The following is a 20,837-nucleotide window of genomic DNA, read 5'->3' as shown; positions in this document are numbered from 1 at the left end:
AAGGCTGCTGTTCTTACCCTGAGTGCCTCTTGCAAGGGTAACTGCAGGGTAAAGGCAGGGAATGGTGCTGTGAAGGAGCACTCCTGGCAGAGGGAAGTTTATTGTTGCACTGGACTTGGATTTCAGCTGTCTGTCACGGTGAGAGGTATTTCTGTTCCTCTCTCCTTTGGGTCTCATGGAGCTTTGCTTTTATCTGTCGTCAAGGAAACACCAGGGTTTTTTCCCCTTGCTCATTAATGTCTGCATTTTTGTTTCCATAGTTACAAAGGAACCTTACTGTTTTAAAATAGCAGTAATTGGATTACTAGGACTTTTTCAAATTTATTGACACCATTAATGGCTCTGATTTTCAAAAGTAGACACTGAAATTGTATCAGCACTTTTTCAGCTATTAACATGTTATCTCCTTGTCCTGAAATCCTGAGTACATGCTCAGAAAAGTCTTCAGCAGCCAGACACTGACTGCAGCCAGACTCAGGCAGCATTTCAGAGCAGTGGTGGTCTGAAATTACTGAAAATAGTAATAGCAATGCTCTTTACTTGGATTATTTTCAATTTCTGATGGTCTCCTGCAAAGGAGTGCACAGGTTCTGTTGTGAATCTGCTCAGTATTAGCACATTACAGATCCTTTGTGATTTGACCCCAATAGGATAATCTGGAAGGATTTTTACAGCCAAGGATCTAGGCAACTCAGGATGCAGGAACATGGGAAAAGCATGAAGAATTGAGAGTACCAGCATTGTTAACAACTGGTATTACTTAGCAGGACATAATTCAAGTTTTGAAACAAAAAGGGACACTCCTACACTGTCTGTGGCTCTATGCACTCTCCTACCACCCTGAAATTGTTCCTGTGCTGCCTTCCAGCACTTTCCATTTACTGGTTACCATTGCCTATTTGAGGTGCTCACAAAGCACCATAAGTGCATGTCCTGTACCTCTGCCCTTTCTTTCCTGCCCCTCCTGCCCTCAGCTGAGGACAGAAAGCAGCTGAATTCCCTGCATGGACGTCCCAGCAGCTGTGTCACCATTCCTTGTGCTGAACCCCAGCCAGAGACACACTGGAACTGGAACCAAAATAACCAACAGTTTAAAAAGTGGTAAGAGGTGGACAGACAGAATGTCCAGATACCACCTCTTGGTTTAGAAAAACAAGCTCAAGAGTGTCACCAGCCTAAAATCTAGGCATGGCAAAAAAGGTGACAAGTGGCTAAACACAAATAAGTGTGAACAAGGAAGTCTCTTTAATCTAAAATATTAGTTCCTATTTTTCATAATGGATTTCTGTGCATGGTGGAGGCTCAGACATTCCATTACCATAGAAACAGTATCCTGTGTCTCTGAGGACCTGCTGTAGCTGTGTGCTGTTATGGAAACAGTCCTCTGAACAGCTCAACTCATGTCTGTATTTCTGTGATTGTGTTTGTAAAGATCCATTGCTAAATTATCCTTTCAGGATTCATTTTAATAAAACTAAGTCCCTGAAGTGGCAATTTAATAAAATCCTCAAGGCTTCTAGACATTAAAAATACAGCAATGGAAAAAAAATACACATTAGAATTACCTCGCCCTTTCAATAATTACCAACCTCTCCTAATCTCTACCATCAGCAAAGGTTTGGGGAAAAGATGGGTCTGTCCTCCCCAACCATCATTAATAAAGCTACTTCAGGAAAGCAATTTTTGATGCCATGTTCTGTGCAAGGGCTCCTTCACACACCCATTCTATGTGCCAGCATGGAAATGAAATTCAGAGGATACGAAGGTACAGGGAGAAAATGTGGCTCACATGACTGAACTGGGAATTCTCAATTTTAATTCCAGGTGAGCTGTTCTTTGTCTCAGGAAAGCCACCCAAGGCAGATTTCAGAAAAGATAACATGTCAGTTGGAAGCTCAACTCCCACTAATTTTTTCCTGGGAATTGAGTCCTTAGCTGATCCTAGAAAAATCTCCTCAACATTTTCATATTTGTAACATCTGAGATACTACTACTTACATATTTCACTAGAGTTCTGTGGGCATGAGTATTTTGTATTTTCTTCAATAAAGCCATCAAAGAATCAGGAACACTAAAACAAAACAACTAAAAGGTGCTGTTCAGGTTAATAGCCAGCTGAAAGAGCTTCCTGCCTAATTACATTGATTTTTCTATGTAGTTACTGCCACATTAGACTGTAAATTCACACTTTTTATCTTTATCTTTTTTTTTTTTTTAATTTAACCAAAATCATCTACACCAAGAAGGTCCTTTCCAACCCAAACCAGCAGGTTTGTGCAGGCCTGTTAAATGTGTTTGGCTTTGGATCAGGACAGAATGGAGTGGAATTCTCTTGCAGGATTTCCAAGATTATAAGTATTCTCACATATTCCTCTCCCTTTCTTTAAGTGTTGTAATATTTCACAGCTAAGTACATAAAAAAGCCCCCATGGCCTGGGGTGTCAGACAGTGGCTACAGGAAATGCAGATTCAGGCATTTTGTCGAGCTGGACTCTGACAGTTTTGATCACACCACCTCATGGCCTTTGATTTTGATTTTTCCTAATTGGAATCTATAACTTTCACATTAGTGAAGATTTTATGGAGTCTGCTTACTTTACAGCTTAATATGTTATTAGAGCATAGCATGAAAGAAAATACTTTTGTCCCAACTGTGCATGAAGAGCATTCTGTTACTTTAGTTTTATGGAAGATCCTTGCTTGGATTATGATTCCATTTTAAACTCTCCTATTTGATTAATATTTTTTATTTCTTTTTCTTTTATAGGTTATCCCTTAGGTTGGATGAAATGAACTCATGAGAACCCCTCAGAAGGCTGTTTGGAAGAGGGAAGTATTTTTAGTGGAGCTACAAACAGGAAACCACCAGTGTCCAGGTAAGATATTAAAAATTTAAAACTGTCAAAGCACCTCACCCCCAGAAGGACAAGGATCATTTCAGGTGCAGTTTTTGACTTCCATGCTTGCTCTTTCCCTGTGAATTGTCAGTCCTGTCCATACATTTCTTCTCAGCTTGGGGCTGGGAATTCCCACTGTCAGGCCCAGGTGAGAGGCTGGGACTGAGCCCAAAGTTGCTGTTCCTATTAAAGATCTGAGAACTGCAGTCCCAGAGAGGAGGTTTTGTGTTCTCAGTTGCTGAGACTGGATCCTCCTCCTGCAAAGCAAACACAATCCCAGCACTAAGGACAGCAGAAATACTCTTAAATCCAGCATCCACCTGTTCTCTGGCCCACAAAACTTAGAAGAAAAACAATTTATTGGCTGGCCTTCACCAGAGCTGTGTGGTCAGCCTCAGGCACACGAAAGCCTACGTGCCTCAAGGCTGTTTGGTTTATTATTGATTTGATCATTGTCTTGGTGACAGTTAGGATGTCAGCACTGATGACTAAGTGGCCACTTCCATGTGGTACTTTGTGTATGACAAAGTCACAGCTTTTATTTCCAGGTTGTGGTTTCTTTAAACCATGTCCAAAGATAGCTGATGGAGCACAGGATTTCTGAAACAAAGAGTTTGATAGAAATTTTGGACAAGGGAGCAAAGTCTGAAGACCATGAGTTATGTTTGTGATTCAATACATAATTCTGACCGTGACCTGTCATCACTGGTCCTTCAGGCTTTGCACTGAAAGTTGCACCCAACAAATGTTTGAGAGCACAGTGTTTTTATAAGAACTGTTGTCATCTTTTGAATTACACAAGAATCACTGGGAGAGAAACATGATTATCTCCAAACACCACAAAATCATCAGCATTTTCAAAGTACTTTAGAATTTGTGGTTTTGTCTTTAATTGTGCTGTTACTGTGCTTGCTCATGAGTTGTGGGTGATAACATGTGATTATCATCTGCCTACTTGATCACATGCACATTTGTGATGCTTGCAAGAGCAAACATTATTGGCTGGGATCTGTCACACTCTCAGTTCCAGAGACTGTTTCCCAGACAACAGCACAGTCCCCTTGATCCACGAGCCGCGTACCACCGTGGACCTGTGCTCAGTCTAACACCTGGTGGCAGCTGCTGCTCCCACTCCTGACACAGACAAGATGTTTGTAGACCCATAATCCAACTGCCTGAACTCTGCAAATCAAGGAAACTGCACAGCCTAAATTAAAAAGTCAAAATGAGTCAAGCAGCACCTACCTTGTTACAAATTCTGAGTCAGTTTTAAATTGAAACCAGATCATTCCTTGCCAAAAGCCATTTGAGGGCCATGTACTACCTGTTTCGGTCCTCTGCTGCCAAACATAAAGGCAAGCACAGCTGTGTAAGGTGGTAAATCATTTCTCTGTAGTAATTGGAGTGTGTTAAAACAAAGGAGCCCAGAGGGCAGGTGGAAGAGTGAGTGTCAGAAGCAGCTCAGGCCAGCTGGGTGGGATCCTGTGTGTGGGGCGTTTACATTTTGGATGTTGTCAGGTGGGGGAGGAAGCTGATAAGAAAAATAATTATTTGCATTCAAATTATATAAACAGTGCCAGAGCCTGGTTAGTGTAGGCAGTGTCAGACAGAGTGTTTCCCAACTGCAGGAGATATATCACATGCTGGGTAAGGAAGGTATATGAGGCAACGACACTCTGAAGGTGTGCAGCTCTAAGCCTCTTGGCACATTTTATGGCAGAAAAATAAAATAAAAAGGATCTGAAAATCAAATGGTTGTCCCAGATCACTCCATCAAAAATGCACATTTTTAATGTGACCTAACTTAAACTCTGCGTTGTGAAGAAAAGACAATATCTGGGTTTTAATTTATTGGGGGAAGGAGGCAGGAGACTGGTGGGATTTGGGCAGGGTTCTTCAAGGTGTGCAGGGGATGGGAGAGATGTGAAATGGCAGGTAACAAAATCTCAGTCACCCCTTGATGTTCTTAGCTCCAATCAGCTAAAACTGAGTGGCTGTAGCAGCAGTGTAGCAGTATCATCAATCAGCAGTTGAGACCCCAGGCTGTCCTTCCACATCAGGTGGCCACAGGTTTCTGAAGATCTTATCACGAATTTTTTGGTTTTCACTTGTTGAGAATGACTTCAAAAGTGAGTGGAATATTAAATTATTTTGCTTCTTGATCCTGTGAGGCTCAGTCTGAATATCCTGTAGGTTTGCAGAGGGGCTCTCTGGGGTGTGCCATTCCCTCTGTGGGCACCATGGGAGAGCCACAGGAGGATCTATGGGGGATTTACCACCTTCTATAGCACTCTTTCATATCCCTTCTGACTGCAACTCTGCCTTTCAGAGCCCCTCCAAGAAAAAGCAAATCCATGGTGAAGATGAAAAGGCCATTCTCTCTCCAACCAAAGACTGCCTAAAATTTTTTAAACATATCCCTGCCACACCTTCTCAAGAAGTTGAGAGCTTCTTCAACTGCATTCTGTGAATGGTGTTCTTGGCTTTTCCGTAAAGTACCAAAGGCTCTTATCTGACACCGAGTGCACAGGTTCACAACAGGACATTTGCACCCTGAATTGCTCTCAGGTTACCTGAGAGCAGCTTTACTGAAATCACACCCCAAAGAGCTGTGCAGTGTAATTGTAGCTGTGGGAGAGATCTGCAAAGGGGAGAAAAGGTGCTTCCTCACCGATGAGGACTTGTGCAAATAGAAATCTGAAAGCTTGTTCTCTCAGGGACACACAGGGAGTGGAATACACACACAACACATGTGATCCAGCCCCCTCTCGTGGTTTTTCCACACAGAAGGCAGGAATTGACTCAAACGGATTTCTTAGTAATGATACAAACACCTGCATCTCTTCTCTGATAGCTGATATGGTTACTGGCATTTCAGCTCTTCTTAGGGAGTGATAGGTATTAGTCTGAGGATAGAAAATGATAATCTGCAAAACTTTTTTATTTATATTTCCTAGGCAACTTGATGGTTATTTCTGGTAGAATATGAAGGAGTAAGGGAAAGGGATTTGTTGGCTATTTCTATGAGCTGTTTTTTTCTTCAAACAGGGAGGAAGCAAATACTACAGGATAGAAAACAAAATTCTTCTGGTCAACTGATAAAGTGCAGAAACAAACACAGGCATTTGGTGTCTTACACTGCTCTGTGTTATAATTAGGTTGAACTCAATTACACGATACAAACAAGTCAGTGCTTGTCAGCAGGTGAAGAACAAATGCACTGGACTGAGAGAACTGCTGCAGGGCTGCCTAAAGCCAAGCTGGTTCCAGTGGGTGTTTTGGGGTGCACAGCACCAGCCAAATCAGCCCTGATCAGTTGTTCTTGCTCTGCAGCACCAGCAGGGCCTTCCTGTCATTTCTCCATGTCATTTATGGCTCACTGTGCAAACAGAAATTTTGCTGCCTTGTTCCTCTCAGGGCTCATCCTGGCCATTCTCCGAAGAATTGCTCCGGAGCAACACGAGCAGCAGCCCCAGGACAGAAATAACTGTCCTCAGGTGGCACCAGGGCCAGCTCCCCCAGCTCCCCCAGCCTGGGCAGAGCTGCAGAGCAGCTGCACTGGGGCACTCTGGCAGTGCAGCTCTCCTGCCTGAGGCTGTGAGGGTTATGGAGCTCAGGGCTCCCAAGTGCTCTTTGCTGCATTCTGGCCCTTCCCCTCTGCCCTGGGTCAAAGCAGGGCTCCAGGCCTCAGTGATGAGGAATTTGGGACAACATCTGTTCTGAAGGAAGGTGAAGGGCTTTGGGGTGGGAGGCCAGCTTGCTGCAGCAGTGGGAGCACTGTCAGGACTCAACATCAGCAGTGAAACTGTTAATGCCTTGCAGAGGAGGTAAAACTGCTAAAGAATGCTGGTTACTTCAATAAAAACACATTCTCAGTATTGAAGGGAAAATATTTTTATTTCATTTATGTTTCTCTGAAGAGACAAAGAGATGCACCAAAGCATGTTAATCCCTGCTACAGTGTGAGCTCTGTTCTGACCTAATAAACGTCTCATCATGGAAACTCATTTGTGCCTAACACCACTTTTCCAGAATGTTCTGTAGTGGTGACATTTCCCCATTGGTGTCTTCTTTAGATATTAATCAGAAATCTGGAAGGATCAAAATTACTTGAACAAAATTCCTATTAAAGTATGGGCAAAGCTAGAGGAGTTGGTACCACCCTGAGGTATTACTGTGCTTTCTTTCTGTCAATAAAAGTATTTGTTTATTAAAAGCACCATTTGATTGATGTGACCTTGTCATGCAGGGATGCATTATGACTTGCCAGGAATTAATGAGCCAATTCTGGAAGCACTGAAAAGGAGCTTTGCTATCCAACAAAGTTTTCTCTGAGAAGTACATTCAGGAAAATACAGCCAAGCATGAGGAGGCTGATACTGAATTGACAGCTGATGAAAGAGTATTTATAGCTGGGCAGCCATGAGGAATTGTATCATGGAAGTCACTGAAGAGGTATGTCTGGAAAAGAAAACACTGACAATTTTCTATCATTTCAACGCCAGATTGACAGAAGGAGTGAGAACTTGTTTTTCCACCTCAAGAGAAGAGCGAGACTTTTGAATGATTTTCATTAATATTGCCAGTGAATAGCAATATTTCACACCAAAAAAACTTGGATTTCAGATCAAGGAACTGCTGTGTTACTGCAGCACAGCCATATTTCAGAATATGACAGGGGGTCAAACACACCACAAAATACAATTTTCTGAAGTGTAAGAAACCGTAAACACCTCAGCTGCCATGTGAAAAATGCAGAGTGTGATACCTGAAGCAGGGCAGCAACCAGAGCCCGTGGCAGGGAGCACAGCAGGTGAGCTCAGAGCTTTCCCCTCTCACCCCTCCCTGTATCAGTCCCCTGCAGTGTCACCTCTGCACAGCTCAGCTCTGGTGACCCATGATGAATGGCACTTCAGGCATTCATTTCCCTCAGAAATGCAGCTTGAGTCACTGCCATTGTCACCAAACCCTTCCCAGGGTGGAATTCAGTGACATTTCGTGCTGCAGAGTGGCCTGGTTGATCTCTGGAGCAGGGCTCTGAACCAGGGTGGTGTTTGCTTTCCAAATAGAAACACAACACGTGTATTTTTACATAATAGTGTAGGCCTGATTAAGTCGGACAATCTGGGGTTTTGGTACCCACTATGGAGAGCAGGAATGATCTGGATACAATGCTGCAGATAAAGAGACTTTTGGGGTTTGAGTTATTTCCTGATATTTATGCTTTTTGGTCAAAATTAGGAGGTTTTTATGAGGCTGCTTAAAGGGGACAAGTCACACCTCCCTGCTGGCAAACATGGGTCCGGCAATACAAAATCTTCATGCCTCATTGAGCAGACAAATTGTTTGGGACTCCAGAGCCCTTTCCCACAGAATTCCTAGAGCAATTTCCAGTATTTCTTAGCCATGCCAAGGGGATTGCTCTGCCAACATCTGAAACATAGAATCACAAGGCCCATTTCAGGCATCAGTTGCATCTAGCAGCTGTGAGCAAACAGCCCCTGAAAGGCACATATGGACTACGGAATCTCATCATGGGTTTCCACAGGTTTTTATATTCTTTTGTTCATCATCATCCTCAGAGATCATTTTGGGATCTGGGACTGGACAAACTCAACTGACAGAATAGCTTCTTTTATTCCAGTTATTAGACAGATACTGACAATACATAGGGGCAAAGCTATTGGATTTTATAGTATTATAATATATGTAAATTATTCTAATGTTTGGGATGTGCCACTTTTTATTCTGCAGTTACAAATGCGCATTTCATTTTCATAAAGTCTGGCTGTTTTATTTATAATTGTGTTATTTCTCTTACAGGACAGGTTTATAAGTAGTTCCACACTTGATATCACTCAGATATAGAAACCTTCTTTAACAAATTTCCTGTTAAAATAGCCTGAAGTTTACATGAGCAAGAACTGCTGAAATCTAGCAACTAATTTGCACCATATGTTGGCATACCTCCTTCTTGGAGATGACATTTTGCTTTGCTTTCAGTAGATAACTTTTCTTTTAAAGAAAAAAAGCCTGATGAGAGGCTACAGGCAGCCTGATGGAAAAGGGATGGGTATCTGCTGCACCGTCCCTGCCTGTTTCAGGGTCACTGCCTTCCACAGCTGTGTCACACTGAGACCTCTCAAAATGCTTCGCATTTTTAACATCCTTTGCAAAATTCTCCAGTTGCAAAAATCACTTGGCGGGTATTCAGGCTACAATGGATTTAGAGCTGCCTCACAATCTCCCAGCAATAACTGTCCACGCTGACAGACAGCAGTGAGTCAGCCACATTCGGGAACAACGAGGTGAAGGAGTCAGGGAATATAGGATCAAGACAGGTCTTAACAGCTCTCATTTAAGTATTTACTCCTGGCCGAACCCGGTATTTCTCATTAAACAGCAGTTTCTCTGTAGCTGCTGGTTTATGCCGGGGTGCACAGGGGATATTTACTGCCAGTGAGCGCTCCCAGCCTGGCTGGGATTTCTGGCACGGCCGGCTCTGTGTGATACGATCTGTTTCGGGGAAGTTTCCCTCGGTGCTTTTCCACTGAGGCTATTTCTGTGCGGCAAGGAGCGCTCAGAGGTCACTCGGTGTCTGTGCACGAGGCGCTGCCCCGCTGTTTGTCACACACACGGCTCGCTCCGAGCTCACCGCGGCCCGGCCCTGTCGGGATTTCAGAAGGAAGCGCTCGGTGGCGCCGCGGACGGCCCGTGGCCGTGTGGGTGCGTTTGGGGCCGTGCCCGCCGCTTTACGAGCGCCGTCAGCGCCGCTGCTCCATCCCGCCGGGCCGGAGGCGGCGGCGGCAGCTGCCAGAGCTGCGGGTTACGAAACCCTTACGAAACCTCTTACAAAACCCGCCGGGCCGGGCCGGGCCGGGCCACGCCGCCGCTCGCGTGACGTCACACTTGCCTGCGCGCCCCCTGCCGGCACACCGCGGTAACGGCCGGCGCGGTGACGTCATCGGCCACCTGCGGCCGCGCTGACGTCATCGGCCACACGCAGCCCGGGCCCCGCCGCGGCCAGGCAAGGCGGCGAGGGGCGGCGGGGCCGGGCTGGGCCGTGTGAGCCCCGGCCTGACCGGAGTTCGGCCCACAGACCGCACCCGCCCGTGTTTCCGCGATAGGCGGCGGAGCCGGCAGTGCCACCCCCGGGCGCGCCCTTCAGGCCCGGGCCGAGCCGGGCCGGGCCGGGCCGGGGGTCGCGGGCAGTGCCCGGGGCCGCCCCAACCTCACCCCGAATGTCCCCGGCCGGGCACGGCCCTGGTCACGCGGTACGCGCCCCGTGACGTCAGCGCGGCGCCGCGCGGCGATTGGCGGGCGCTGTCCGCGCAGGCGCGTGCTGCCGGCGGCAGAGCCGGTCCCGCGGAGCCGAGCGGCGGCAGCGGCGACTCCGGAGCGCGGCCGGGCTGGGACCGGCCCCCGCAGCCATGAAGATCTGGACCTCGGAGCACGTGTTCGAGTAGGTGCCGTGCGGGGCGGCGGCGGCCAGGCCTGCCTCGGGCGCGGGGGACCTCGTCCGGCGGGCCGGGGGCTGTGGGGGTTGCACCGGGCCAGGGCCGCCCCCCCGGGAGCTCCGGGCCGCCCCTCTCGACTCCCCGGGCTGGGGGAGGCTCCTGGGGCCGGTGCCCGGGGCTGCGGAAGCTCGGCAGGGGCTGAACCTGTGCGGGGCCGACGCGCTGCCGGCAGCGAGCGGCGTCCTTGTGCTGCCCCCGCCGTCCCGGAACAGCGCGGGGCCCTGCACGCTCTCGGGGCTCAAGCGCTCCAGACACCTGTGTTAAAAATAGTCTGAAGGGGGAAATCGTTAGAGGGAAGTAGAAACTAAAATAAATCACTCCAGTATTATGAAAATTGGGATAAAGTGCAGTCTTTTGGCGTTGTGTCACAGGGAAAAAAATTTTTTCCAGTTATAATAGAACCAGCACACCCAGTTCATCAGATATGTTGTGTTTTCATGTGCACTGCCCACTCAACGAAATAGAGGTTTTTCTCCAGGGAAGGACGTAATCCTATTGCAAGCAGAGATGTGCAACTTGGTGTCCTGATTGTGTTTGTGCAGTCACCCCTGGGAAACTGTGATGACAGCTGCCATGAGGAAATACCCCAACCCCATGAACCCCAGCGTGGTGGGCGTCGATGTCCTGGACAGGCACGTGGATCCCAGCGGGAAGCTGCACAGCCACAGGCTCCTGAGCACCGAGTGGGGAATCCCGGCCATTGTGAAATCGGTGGGTGTTGTGTCACAGGCCAGAAAGGGACACCGCAGGGAGGGGAAGCTCCTGAGCCAGCTGCTGTAATAGATGTGTATCATTTCATAACTGTAATGGTTTAAAAGTTTAATGGCTTAAGCGTTTATGTATGGGGAAAGCTTAACAGCAGCACACAGTGACCCTGACAGCCAAATCTGCATCTCAGACTGGAAAATGAAATCTACCTCAGCTGAATAGCTTTGTTTTAAGCTAAGTCCTAGTTGTGTTCTCTTGGTGTCTGTTCAATGCAGTAACCACTGCATTTAAAGGCATGAAGAATTGCAGTGGGTTGGTGGAATTGATGCCATCTCTGTTTGCCTGTCCCCAGCTCATTGGCACCTGCAGGACAAGGACGTATGTGCAGGAGCACTCTGTTGTTGACCCTGTGAAAAAAACAATGGAGCTTAAATCCTGTAATGTAAGTAGCTGTGTTTGTGCCTCTGAAATGGAACAGAGTATAACAGCACCTTGTACTTATGAAAAGGAAAATCATCTTGAAAATAACTTGAAAATTGCGTTGGAACAGTACAAGTTAAAGGTTTAAGTAATGTGGTTAGAGTTGATCAGTTCTGTTTTTCAGGAAAGAGCTGCTTGGCTTTTGGAACTTGTCACTGCTGAGGCTGTGAACATACTGATGAGCAGGAGGAATTTTGGGGGTGGTGGTGTTAAGAAAAAATGTTTTAAAGCCTCTTGGTGTAGGTACACTGTGATTGTTTCCTAATCATGTCACATTTTGCTCTCTGTAGTACTCTGTCTGTTATTTGTACCAAGGGGTAACCCTGTCCTGTGTTCTACAGATTTCATTTACAAACCTCGTGTCAGTCGATGAGAGGCTTGTCTATAAACCACACCCTCAGGAACCACACAAGTGAGTACCTTCCTGCTCTGAGATTGACTGGATTTTGCTTTGCAAATGTCCCTGGTTTCCCTTGATCAGAAGATGAGGGTTACATGGCCTCTGTTACAGTAAATTATCTAAACCAGGATTAAATGGACTGTCACTTCCTGCAGTGACATTGGTTCTGCAGAGCCCTGGGAGACTTTGGGTCATGCTGTGCTGGAGTCCAGTCCAGTTCAGGGTGTTCTGTCTGTAGCTGAATTTGTGTACATCTGCAATTTTCAGCTCCATGTTCCACATTGATGTGCCTTTAGCCTCTGATTTTGGAGGTTTGTGTTTCAGTGGTTGCTTGGTGTTTTTAAGGGGACTTAGAGCTTAGTGAGTCTGTACAGCTGAAGTGGTGACAATTCTGAAATACTGTTCTAGGGATTCTAACATTGCGGTTTTTTTCTGTCATGGTAGTCAGAAATGTTCAATCCCTGTTGTTGAAGGGGATGTTTTAATACTTTTCCCAGTATTCAGTAACTCCAGATCTGCTGTTTCCACTCTTAACTTCCTGCTGCTAAAGATGGAAATGGCTGAGAGCCACAAAGGGAGGCTTGGACTTGCCAGGCACTCTTGGGCTTTGTTTATAAGTAGAAGCATAAAGCAGTTACACAGTGTGGCAGTGGGTTGTGTTGAGGGGGCAAGAAGTTCTGTGTTACAGAGCAAAGCTGATGAGGGAATGTACTTGTAGGGAAGGAGGGAGTTTCTGTTTAAACTACTCAGATTCAGTTTCCTGCTCTGTTTCAGAACCATTCTGACACAAGAAGCAATAATATCTGTAAAAGGTGTCAGTCTCAGCAGTTACCTAGAAGGGCTAATGGCAAACACAATTTCTTCCAATGCTAAAAAAGTAAGTATGGCCTTTGTGTGAAATGTGTGGTCACTGGCTAAATGTCAAAGGGAATAAATTTCTCTGGTTTACTTTTTGGCTTTGTCAGCAATCTTAGAAAGGAGCCACATAGTTCTGCTGCCTTTACTGTAGAGACTGAATGCTCAGCACGCTGAACTTACTCTTGTTTTCCTCTTATGAGTGGAGATAAGATAAATTGTTACTGACAAAGCTCTGAATCTTCACTGGAGAAAACATCTTCAAGCCATGTCATTCTTTTGCTGCCCTCTGGATGCCATCTATTCCTTTTTGCTGTCTAAAAGGATCTACATTCATACAGAATGTATGAATACAGATCTGAAATAGTTATGTGGGAGCAATGAAGCAGTATTTTAGTTGAGAGTCTGTCCTCTGGCAATCCAAAGATACCTTGAGTTCAGCCTCGAGAACGATAAAGCAGTCTGGATAAAAGGTCTTTTGTGGATCACAATGTGAAAACTGCTGATATAAGGAATTGTTTTCATTAAATCAAAAGCAGAACATGTTCCAGCAGTACTCCAGTTATTGAAATAACATCAGAGGCATGTATTTCTGTTCCTTCCTCTTTCAACTACTGTGTCTTCAGTCATTTTCAGTAAGAATTTAACTGATTGGCTTATTATAAGATTTACACACTAATAAACTTTCCTTTAACTGTAGGGCCGTGAAGCATTGGAATGGGTAATTAAAAGACTGAATGCTGAAATTGAAGAGTTTGCAGCTTCAGCAAGAGGAACCATGAGGAATTCGATGGCAGCAGCAGCATTTGTAGAGAAATGATAATAGTTCTTAGACCTGTATCACTAACGAGGCTAAACGACCTGCAGCCTCTCTCCAGGCCTAATTACATGTATCCTTTGTTATTTAAAGGATGTGTGTATAAGGCATGTTATAAATTTAATTTGGAGAAAAGCTGAGTTCTTACCAAGGCTGAGGCTCAAAGCCTATTTAATATATTGGGTCAGCTGGACCGATGAAGAAATAAATTTCAAGTGTAGTTCCTGTATTTACATGAACACTAACTTATAATGTTTGCAGATATGAAATTGCCTCATTTAGCTGAGGCTTCATATGGTGGAGGACACTGGCATGTTAGGCTAACTTTAATTTTTTGTGTGACTTATGGACTACCTCTTTTGGGACCAAGCCCAAAATTAAGCAGAATGGTTGTTCCAGCATTGTTCTTTTTGTTGATTTTTGACAGTTGTGTGATACAACTTGGTTTAACAGAAAGCTTATTACTTGATGCTTGAAATATAAAAGAATGTACAAAATATTTTTTGATAACCTTTTTAACTTGACTGGTTGAACTAACACGGTACTCAAATTGTTTTTCAGGCACTATAGGTAAAACATCAAAGTGTCTCTTACCTACCTACCAAGACCTAAATCCTGCTCCTAAATGCAACATCAATGAGCTGGGCATGCAGTACCTTAAAATCAAATTTTATCTTAAACTTCTGCAATAAGTATCTCCCTTTCTAAAAGCCCATTACATAAAGGTACAATAAGCACAGAGCCTTAAAATCTTGTAAGCTGCTACAGTAGTAGGTGTTCACTTCAAAGAACCAATTAAAGACTAAAAAACTTTTGTAAAGGTGGCTGAGGAGATGCCTAAACATGAAAGAAAATAGTATTTAACAATATACTTGTTAAGTTGATCACATTTCAGAAATAACCTGCCCCATCCACTGGCTGTTGTGTTGTGCTTCACTTTAACCTGAGTTCTAAGTTCCAGTTCCCTTCACCCTTTGAACTGATTTGCTCACAGTACAAGGCCCTGTGTGTTCTCAGGGGTTTCACTTGGTGTTCTCCAGTCTGTGTTTCCTGGTACTCGTTGCAGGTTCTTGGGACTGTCACAGTCCCTCCCTGCAGAAGGGAAAGGTCAGCCCTTGGCACGTGCCGGGCGGTGCCACCGCGGGCACTCCTGGGTGCCTCTGGGGACTCTGTGCCACGAGGCCCCTTAGGGTGAGCAGAAAAGGCAAAGGCACTGCCCTGAAGGAGCTGATGTGGTATTTTGGTGCCCAAGGCTTTTCCTGGAATTTTGTTTCTAAGCTTACAAGTGATTTCAAGACTCTCTTAGCCTTTATGAGCTGTAATGTCACCCTGCCCAGCATATTTGATTTTGCATGCCATTTCTGTTATATCAAATTGCCTAATAAGAAGTGTCTGCTTACAGAGCTTATTTTAACAAACAAGAACATTTCCATAATGTTTGTGCTGGGGGAAGAAAACAGGAATATAGCTATATAACTTTTAAAAATTAACTATTCTAAACAGAATATTTTTCTAAACAGAAATGGCCTGAGACTACCTTACTAATTTAAGTCATTGAGGTTTGCCATACTTTCACAGGAGATTATTACAACTGAAATAACATTTCAATTTTAAAAGTGTATGTGAAACTTCTGCAAAACTGTACCATCATTTCTGATGAAAATGCTTAGCTTGAAATTCATTTTATATGTTTGCTCAGCCATTAGCATCGTCTGATATTCTAAAGTCAATTTTTTCATTTCCAAATTTTTCTGCACTAAGGACTGCATAGTGGAACTCACAGTTCAGCCTTGCACTGAAAAAAACCTTACTGTTAAATTTCTACAGGCATTCAACAACTTCTTGAAAGATAATAAATTTCTCCTATTTTATTTATATGCCTGCATTCTCATTCTGTCAGAGTATGGCTTTCTGTATGTGGCGCTTTTTAAATAAAATTTTGTTTCAGTTCTGTCTAATTCCTGAAACTTTCTGGTCTATTTGTGTTTTAGAACGATGAGGTGAGTAATCTAAAATGAGAGGCCTGAAGGTGAAGAAATCCTTGGAGTGAGTGGCTTTTTTTGAAATGCATATCCTAAAATGCACATTCACAGCTGCTGTGGTCTTTTTTGCTTCTTATTAACTCAGCTTTTCTGCAAACCTGGCTTTAACTAGCAAGCAGATTTCACAGTTTGCTGTGGAGCATCCATCCTGCGGAAAGATTTTCATGGGCTGAGAGTTGTGTTCAGATTTGCTGCAGGCAGTGGTCAGTGTGGGTTGCTGTGGATGGATGCAGCACACCACGGTGAGAGGGGCAGGGAGGCTCTGGGGGCTGGAAGGAATGGAGGGAGTGGGGAAGAGAAAGCAGCCACAGCTGGAGGAACAGAACTGAAGGGCCAGGAGGAAAGAATTTTAAAAAAGGGTGAAGGGATGCAGGAAGTGAAAGGGCAGAGGTGGAGAAATGTGAATAAATCACTGCTGATGGCTCTCATGGAGCCTTGCCCACCAATGGGCATCAGCCCCTGTTCTGCCACAGCACTGAACCACAAGTGCCAGCCAGGGGTTTGCTTCCAAAAAAAAGCAGAAAAATTGTAACCACCGTTTCCTACAACATTGCTGATCTGTCTCTTGTGGTCTGTACTTGCATTTTTACTTCCAATAAATGTCAAATATAGTAAACATGAGCACCCACTGTGTGATAACTGCAACATTTCCAATCTCCTGGCCCTGACAGAGCATTGGGTCAAAGGGAAGGTCAGCAACCTGTTGAGGTTCACTTTTATGGAAGAACTGAAGAGTGCTGCTGAAGAGCTCGTGTGGAAGCAGTGAGTCATTTTAGAATCCTTACATTTCCTAAGGTGGAGGTTGTTCTTTCACTTGCCACAGGATCTGTTAATTCCTATCTTAAATAACTCCATAGCTTTGCTTTATATGTTGCTGTAGAACTGAATTATTCCAAAGGTAAGGCTAACATGTTACAACCAAGCTGAACTAATTGCTTACCTTAGGAGGACCATAAGCACCAGCTGTGAACAAAATGTCTTATATCATGATGCTATTTGTTATAGCCACATTTAAAAAGTAACACAAGTTATTAACCACATGAAAAGAGAACATAATGCACGAGGTTTTAAAAACTTGAGTGTACCTGAATTCTGCTCTGCAGATCCTGGGTCCTCCTCAGACTATTTATGCCAGATTTTGTAGAATGGACAGCTGAGACTTGAATGACACTGCAAAATTATTTTTACTTTGAATCCAGGTGTCCAGAAGTTGAAAATTAACGTCTTCGTCAAGTAACCTTCAAAATACTGTCCTGCAATAGGAAACAGCACAGAACTGAATCTTTCTCTCAAGATTAGAGCTGATTTCAGTGAGGTGTTTGCTGGCACTCTGTGTAGTGCTGTGCTCAGACAGGAGATTTAGCAGGGGATGGCTGTATTGTCATCAGCATGGCATCATTCCCAGGGGCTGTGCAGCAGATTAGGGTCAGCAGCAGAGAGAACAGCAGAGCTTTACCAGCACAGCCCAGAATGGCTTACCCAGGCAGAGAAAGGAGGTAAATCCACAGCTACCCAAGGTAGGAAATGTTATTGCTGACCTCTAGATTTTGTACAAAGGTGACCATAATTCCACATTTCTTGACAGTGTTATTTCATAGGAAAAAGTGCTATAACTATTACTTTAAATTAAGACAGAAAGAACTCAGTGACGAGATAATGGAATTTATAGACTGTTGGACACCAGCTTTTTATTGTACTGTAATTTGCCTTTTTTTAAAAAATATTTGTTCTCCCCTGTAAAATACACTTGAAAAAACTTTGAGATTAAAGATAGTCACAAAATTATATTGGTTTTAGATAGCAAGGGATTTTTTTAAGGGGTTAATTACTTTTATGTGTTATTAAGAATGCAGGGCAGCAAGCAAACTTGTCATTTCATCATAAATTATGCATGTTTGAAAAAAGTCATTTGTTTTGCCTTTTAATCTATAAACATTGTACTCTTGAAAGAATTTCAACCATGTTGCAACAGCTCTTAAATTACAGAAGCATTATCTATAAATGTTAAATATATTCAAGAACTTTTGGGGGTCTCATCAATGGTATATAAGCAGCTCTGTTTTTAGCCTGGCAATTTTTGCAATGTGCTAAATCCCCACGATTTTAATGTTTGCATAGTAAGACACCACTCAAACTCAGGGGCTCAGCAGACACCTGCTTCAGTTGAGAGGTGACCTGGGTGGGAGCTGCACCCATGGTGATTATGTTAAATCCATTACACACTCATCTGGCCGTGGGTTGTGTAAGAACAGGGGCAAAGCGGGGCTGTGTTCACCTGCAGCCTCCTGTACCTTGCACTTCCTTGGTCCATAAAATGTGGTTGTGATGAGTGCAGAGCTTTTTGTGCCTTCCAGTGCCTGTCTGGAGAGGCAGCCACAGGTCTGAATGCTCTGAGCTTTGCAGCGCAGTCTGGAGATGAGAGAAGGCAGCTGTGGATCAGCCTCTTGATCTACTCACACTATAATTAGATGCACCTTTTTGAACTGAAATTTAAGCTGTTCTGTTCCCTTTTTAATCATGTCTGCCTTCTGTCACAACTTCTCTTTATGATATTTTTATTAAACAATTCAAACTAGCACAAATAAAAAATTATTGTTACTATACAGGTTTTATCTAATCACAGAACTGCTGTTGCTGAAATGTCTATTTCTCAGACACAGAATCAGTTTAGCACATTGTTAGCTTCCAAAAACAAATCCTGCACATGGTACACAGAAAGATAAATCTGGTTGAACAAGGACATGCCAGGAGAGAAGACTGTCTGCAAGGGAATGTGTGATGCTGTACTGGTCCCCTGGAAAGGCACAATGTTCTCAATAATTCTGTGGGCTCCTGTTACTAGAGCTTTTCTGCACCAAAAGAGAAATTACTAAGAGACCAAGCACAGAGTTTGAATCATTATTAAAAAAAATAAAATAAAATTGGGGGGGTCATGCTGTCTTTTTGATTTGGTCTGATGATAGATGTCTTTTGTTTAAAATGCTCCTGATTAAACACCCATCATGTTGGGGATTTATTTGGCTTTTCAGTGTCATCTCTTCAACCTACCCAGACCTACTTGGTCTCACGTTTTTGGCCTCCCTGGACCCCTCCAGTGCCAAGACTTTAGCCTCCTTGGAACTCTTTAAAATCCCCTTTTCAGATTCATTGGATTTATCCAGTCTGAGCTCTTCATCCTCTGTGGAATTCTCCAGTCTCACTTCTTCATCCTCTCTGGACCTTTCAAGTCTCACATCTTCATTCTCCTCAGACTTCTCCAGTACCTCCTCTTCAATTTCCTTAGAGCTCTCCAGTCTCACCTCTTCAGATTCCTGGGAGCGCTCCAGTTTCTCCTCTTCAGTTTCACTGGACCTATCAAGTCTCACTTCATCAGGCTCTCTGGATCAGTCTGGCGACAGCTCTTCAATCTCTTTAGATCTCTCAAGTGTCACCTCTCTATCCACAGATTTCTCCAGCCCTACTTCTTCACTCTCTCTAGACCTCTCCAGTCTCACTTCTTCGTCCTCCACAGATGTTTCCAGTCACACCTCCTCAGCTTCCCTGGACTTTTCCTGTACAATCCCTCCATCCTCACCAGGTGTCTCTGAGTACAGCTCCTCCACCTCGTCGGAATCTCTAGACCTCACCGATTTTAACTATTTCATGTTTCAGCGCGCCTCTGGATTATCTTCATCGACTCCCGAGGATGTTTCCAACCTCATCTCTGCACCTTTTCTGGATGTCTCCGGTCTCACCTTTCAGCATGCCTCTCCCCTCAGTCCCTCAGTTTCTTTGGACATGTCTAACCTCACGTCCTTAGTTCCCCCAGACCTGTCCACGCTCACCTTCCTGGATGTTGCTAATCGCGCTGCAGCGGCTTCTCTCAATCTCTGCATCTAACCCTGCTAACCATCCCCTTCTCTCTGCAACCTCCCTCTGTCCTTCTCAGCTTCTCTCCTCTATCTGATCTCTCCTTTCTGCTCTCGCTGAAATTCCTACCTGAGGAAAGTTTAGGGCTTTACAAAATATCTCCTGGCATCTAAACTGGGCATGAAAACAGGTCATACAAATCTGTAACGGTGCCTTGGAACAGCTGCATAAACATCAATATTTATTCTGGAATTTTGGTAGAGCACAGTTTCTGTCACTGATGGTTATCCAGTCATGGCTGGTACCTCTCCCAAAGGTTTGGCTTTTTCAGTTCATGCTGAATTTTTATCTATCAAGACCAAGAAATAGTAAATAGAGTTAAATGTGTAAGTAATTGCATCCAGATTGTGTATCTCCATTATGGATTTGTATCTGAGTTAATGTCACAGAATTGCAGGCAGAGGCATACAGAGAGAGAAAATGTGGTGGGAAAAGAAGATTGTAGAGCAAAAAAACAGGTGAGAAATGGGTTAGGGAGAGGAACCAGAGAAGCTGTGGGGCAGAAATAGAGGGGAATGTAGGTGGAAAAAAATGTTCAGCTCTACTGGCATGGTTTTTCTCTGCCAAGCCATCTATGGGGCATGGGCTGCCCATGAGGCTTAAAATAATCTTAGTGCTAATTATTTTACCTATCAAATCATCAGATGTTCCCATTAAAGAAGCATTTGCATGTTACATCCCCTTTCTCAATATTTGTAAGTACTGCAGTTACTTGTCTTGTATCAAATACACTGCTTAGATAGCACAGAGGGGCTTCCCAAAATCTTTGGTGCTCTCTTGTATATTTTTGTTATCATTGGTTTGACTGGGGCTTCGAAACCAAATATATTTCCTTTCAATATCACTGGCACCTTTCTGTGTTAAAAGTGCAGATACATGTTTGTAATAACAAATATTTTTAAAATTTATTTCATTTCTGCAAATTGGAAAGCTTTGCTCAAATATGCCACATCTGTCACAAAATTAAAATATGTTTCACACAAAAATAAAGAAGAAAACAAATGTATGAAGTAAGAATTATTTTCTGCCTTGTTTACACCAGTTATTTCTTTAAAATTAAGTAGGAACAACTGCACTATGTGTATTTAAGAAATTACCCCAAAATTCTATAGGAGCAGAGTTGTTAACAGTTAAAAAAAATACAGATCACTGTTCCAGATCTCAGTGTTGTATGCTGGAGACAGACTGACGTATCTGGTGAACAACTGTTCT

At 44.0% G+C, this 20,837-nt stretch overlaps 3 protein-coding genes across 3 annotated transcripts in view; 2 read left to right on the top strand and 1 right to left on the bottom strand.

Annotated features, from left to right (window-relative positions):
- Window positions 1–9,890, bottom strand: part of ZNF831 (zinc finger protein 831) — a gene marked incomplete at both ends in the record, with an annotated part of 30,700 nt that extends 20,810 nt beyond the window's left edge. Inside the window, one exon of the mRNA XM_084217815.1 lies at window positions 9,811–9,890. Coding sequence (XP_084073941.1) covers window positions 9,811–9,890 — 80 coding nt within the window. The remainder of the gene's footprint in view (window positions 1–9,810) is intronic.
- Window positions 9,891–10,148: 258 nt separating this feature from the next.
- Window positions 10,149–16,387, top strand: PRELID3B (PRELI domain containing 3B). The gene is made up of 6 exons (XM_084217638.1): window positions 10,149–10,359; window positions 10,957–11,125; window positions 11,475–11,564; window positions 11,944–12,014; window positions 12,777–12,879; window positions 13,558–16,387. The coding sequence occupies exons 1-6, from the start codon at window positions 10,328–10,330 to the stop codon at window positions 13,675–13,677; spliced, it is 585 nt and encodes a 194-aa protein (XP_084073764.1). The 5' UTR covers window positions 10,149–10,327; the 3' UTR covers window positions 13,678–16,387.
- Window positions 16,388–18,254: 1,867 nt separating this feature from the next.
- On the top strand, window positions 18,255–20,432 carry LOC311160885 (uncharacterized protein). The gene is made up of 2 exons (XM_084218022.1): window positions 18,255–19,949; window positions 20,027–20,432. Exon 1 carries the CDS (start codon window positions 18,696–18,698, stop codon window positions 19,593–19,595), a length of 900 nt encoding a protein of 299 aa, XP_084074148.1. The 5' UTR covers window positions 18,255–18,695; the 3' UTR covers window positions 19,596–19,949; window positions 20,027–20,432.
- Window positions 20,433–20,837: the final 405 nt, after the last annotated feature.

Source organism: Fringilla coelebs, assembly GCF_963513975.1.
Source record: "Fringilla coelebs genome assembly, chromosome: 18".
NCBI lineage: Eukaryota > Metazoa > Chordata > Aves > Passeriformes > Fringillidae > Fringilla > Fringilla coelebs.
Note: the sequence above shows the minus strand (reverse complement) of the source record. Positions and strands in the feature narration are given on the sequence as shown.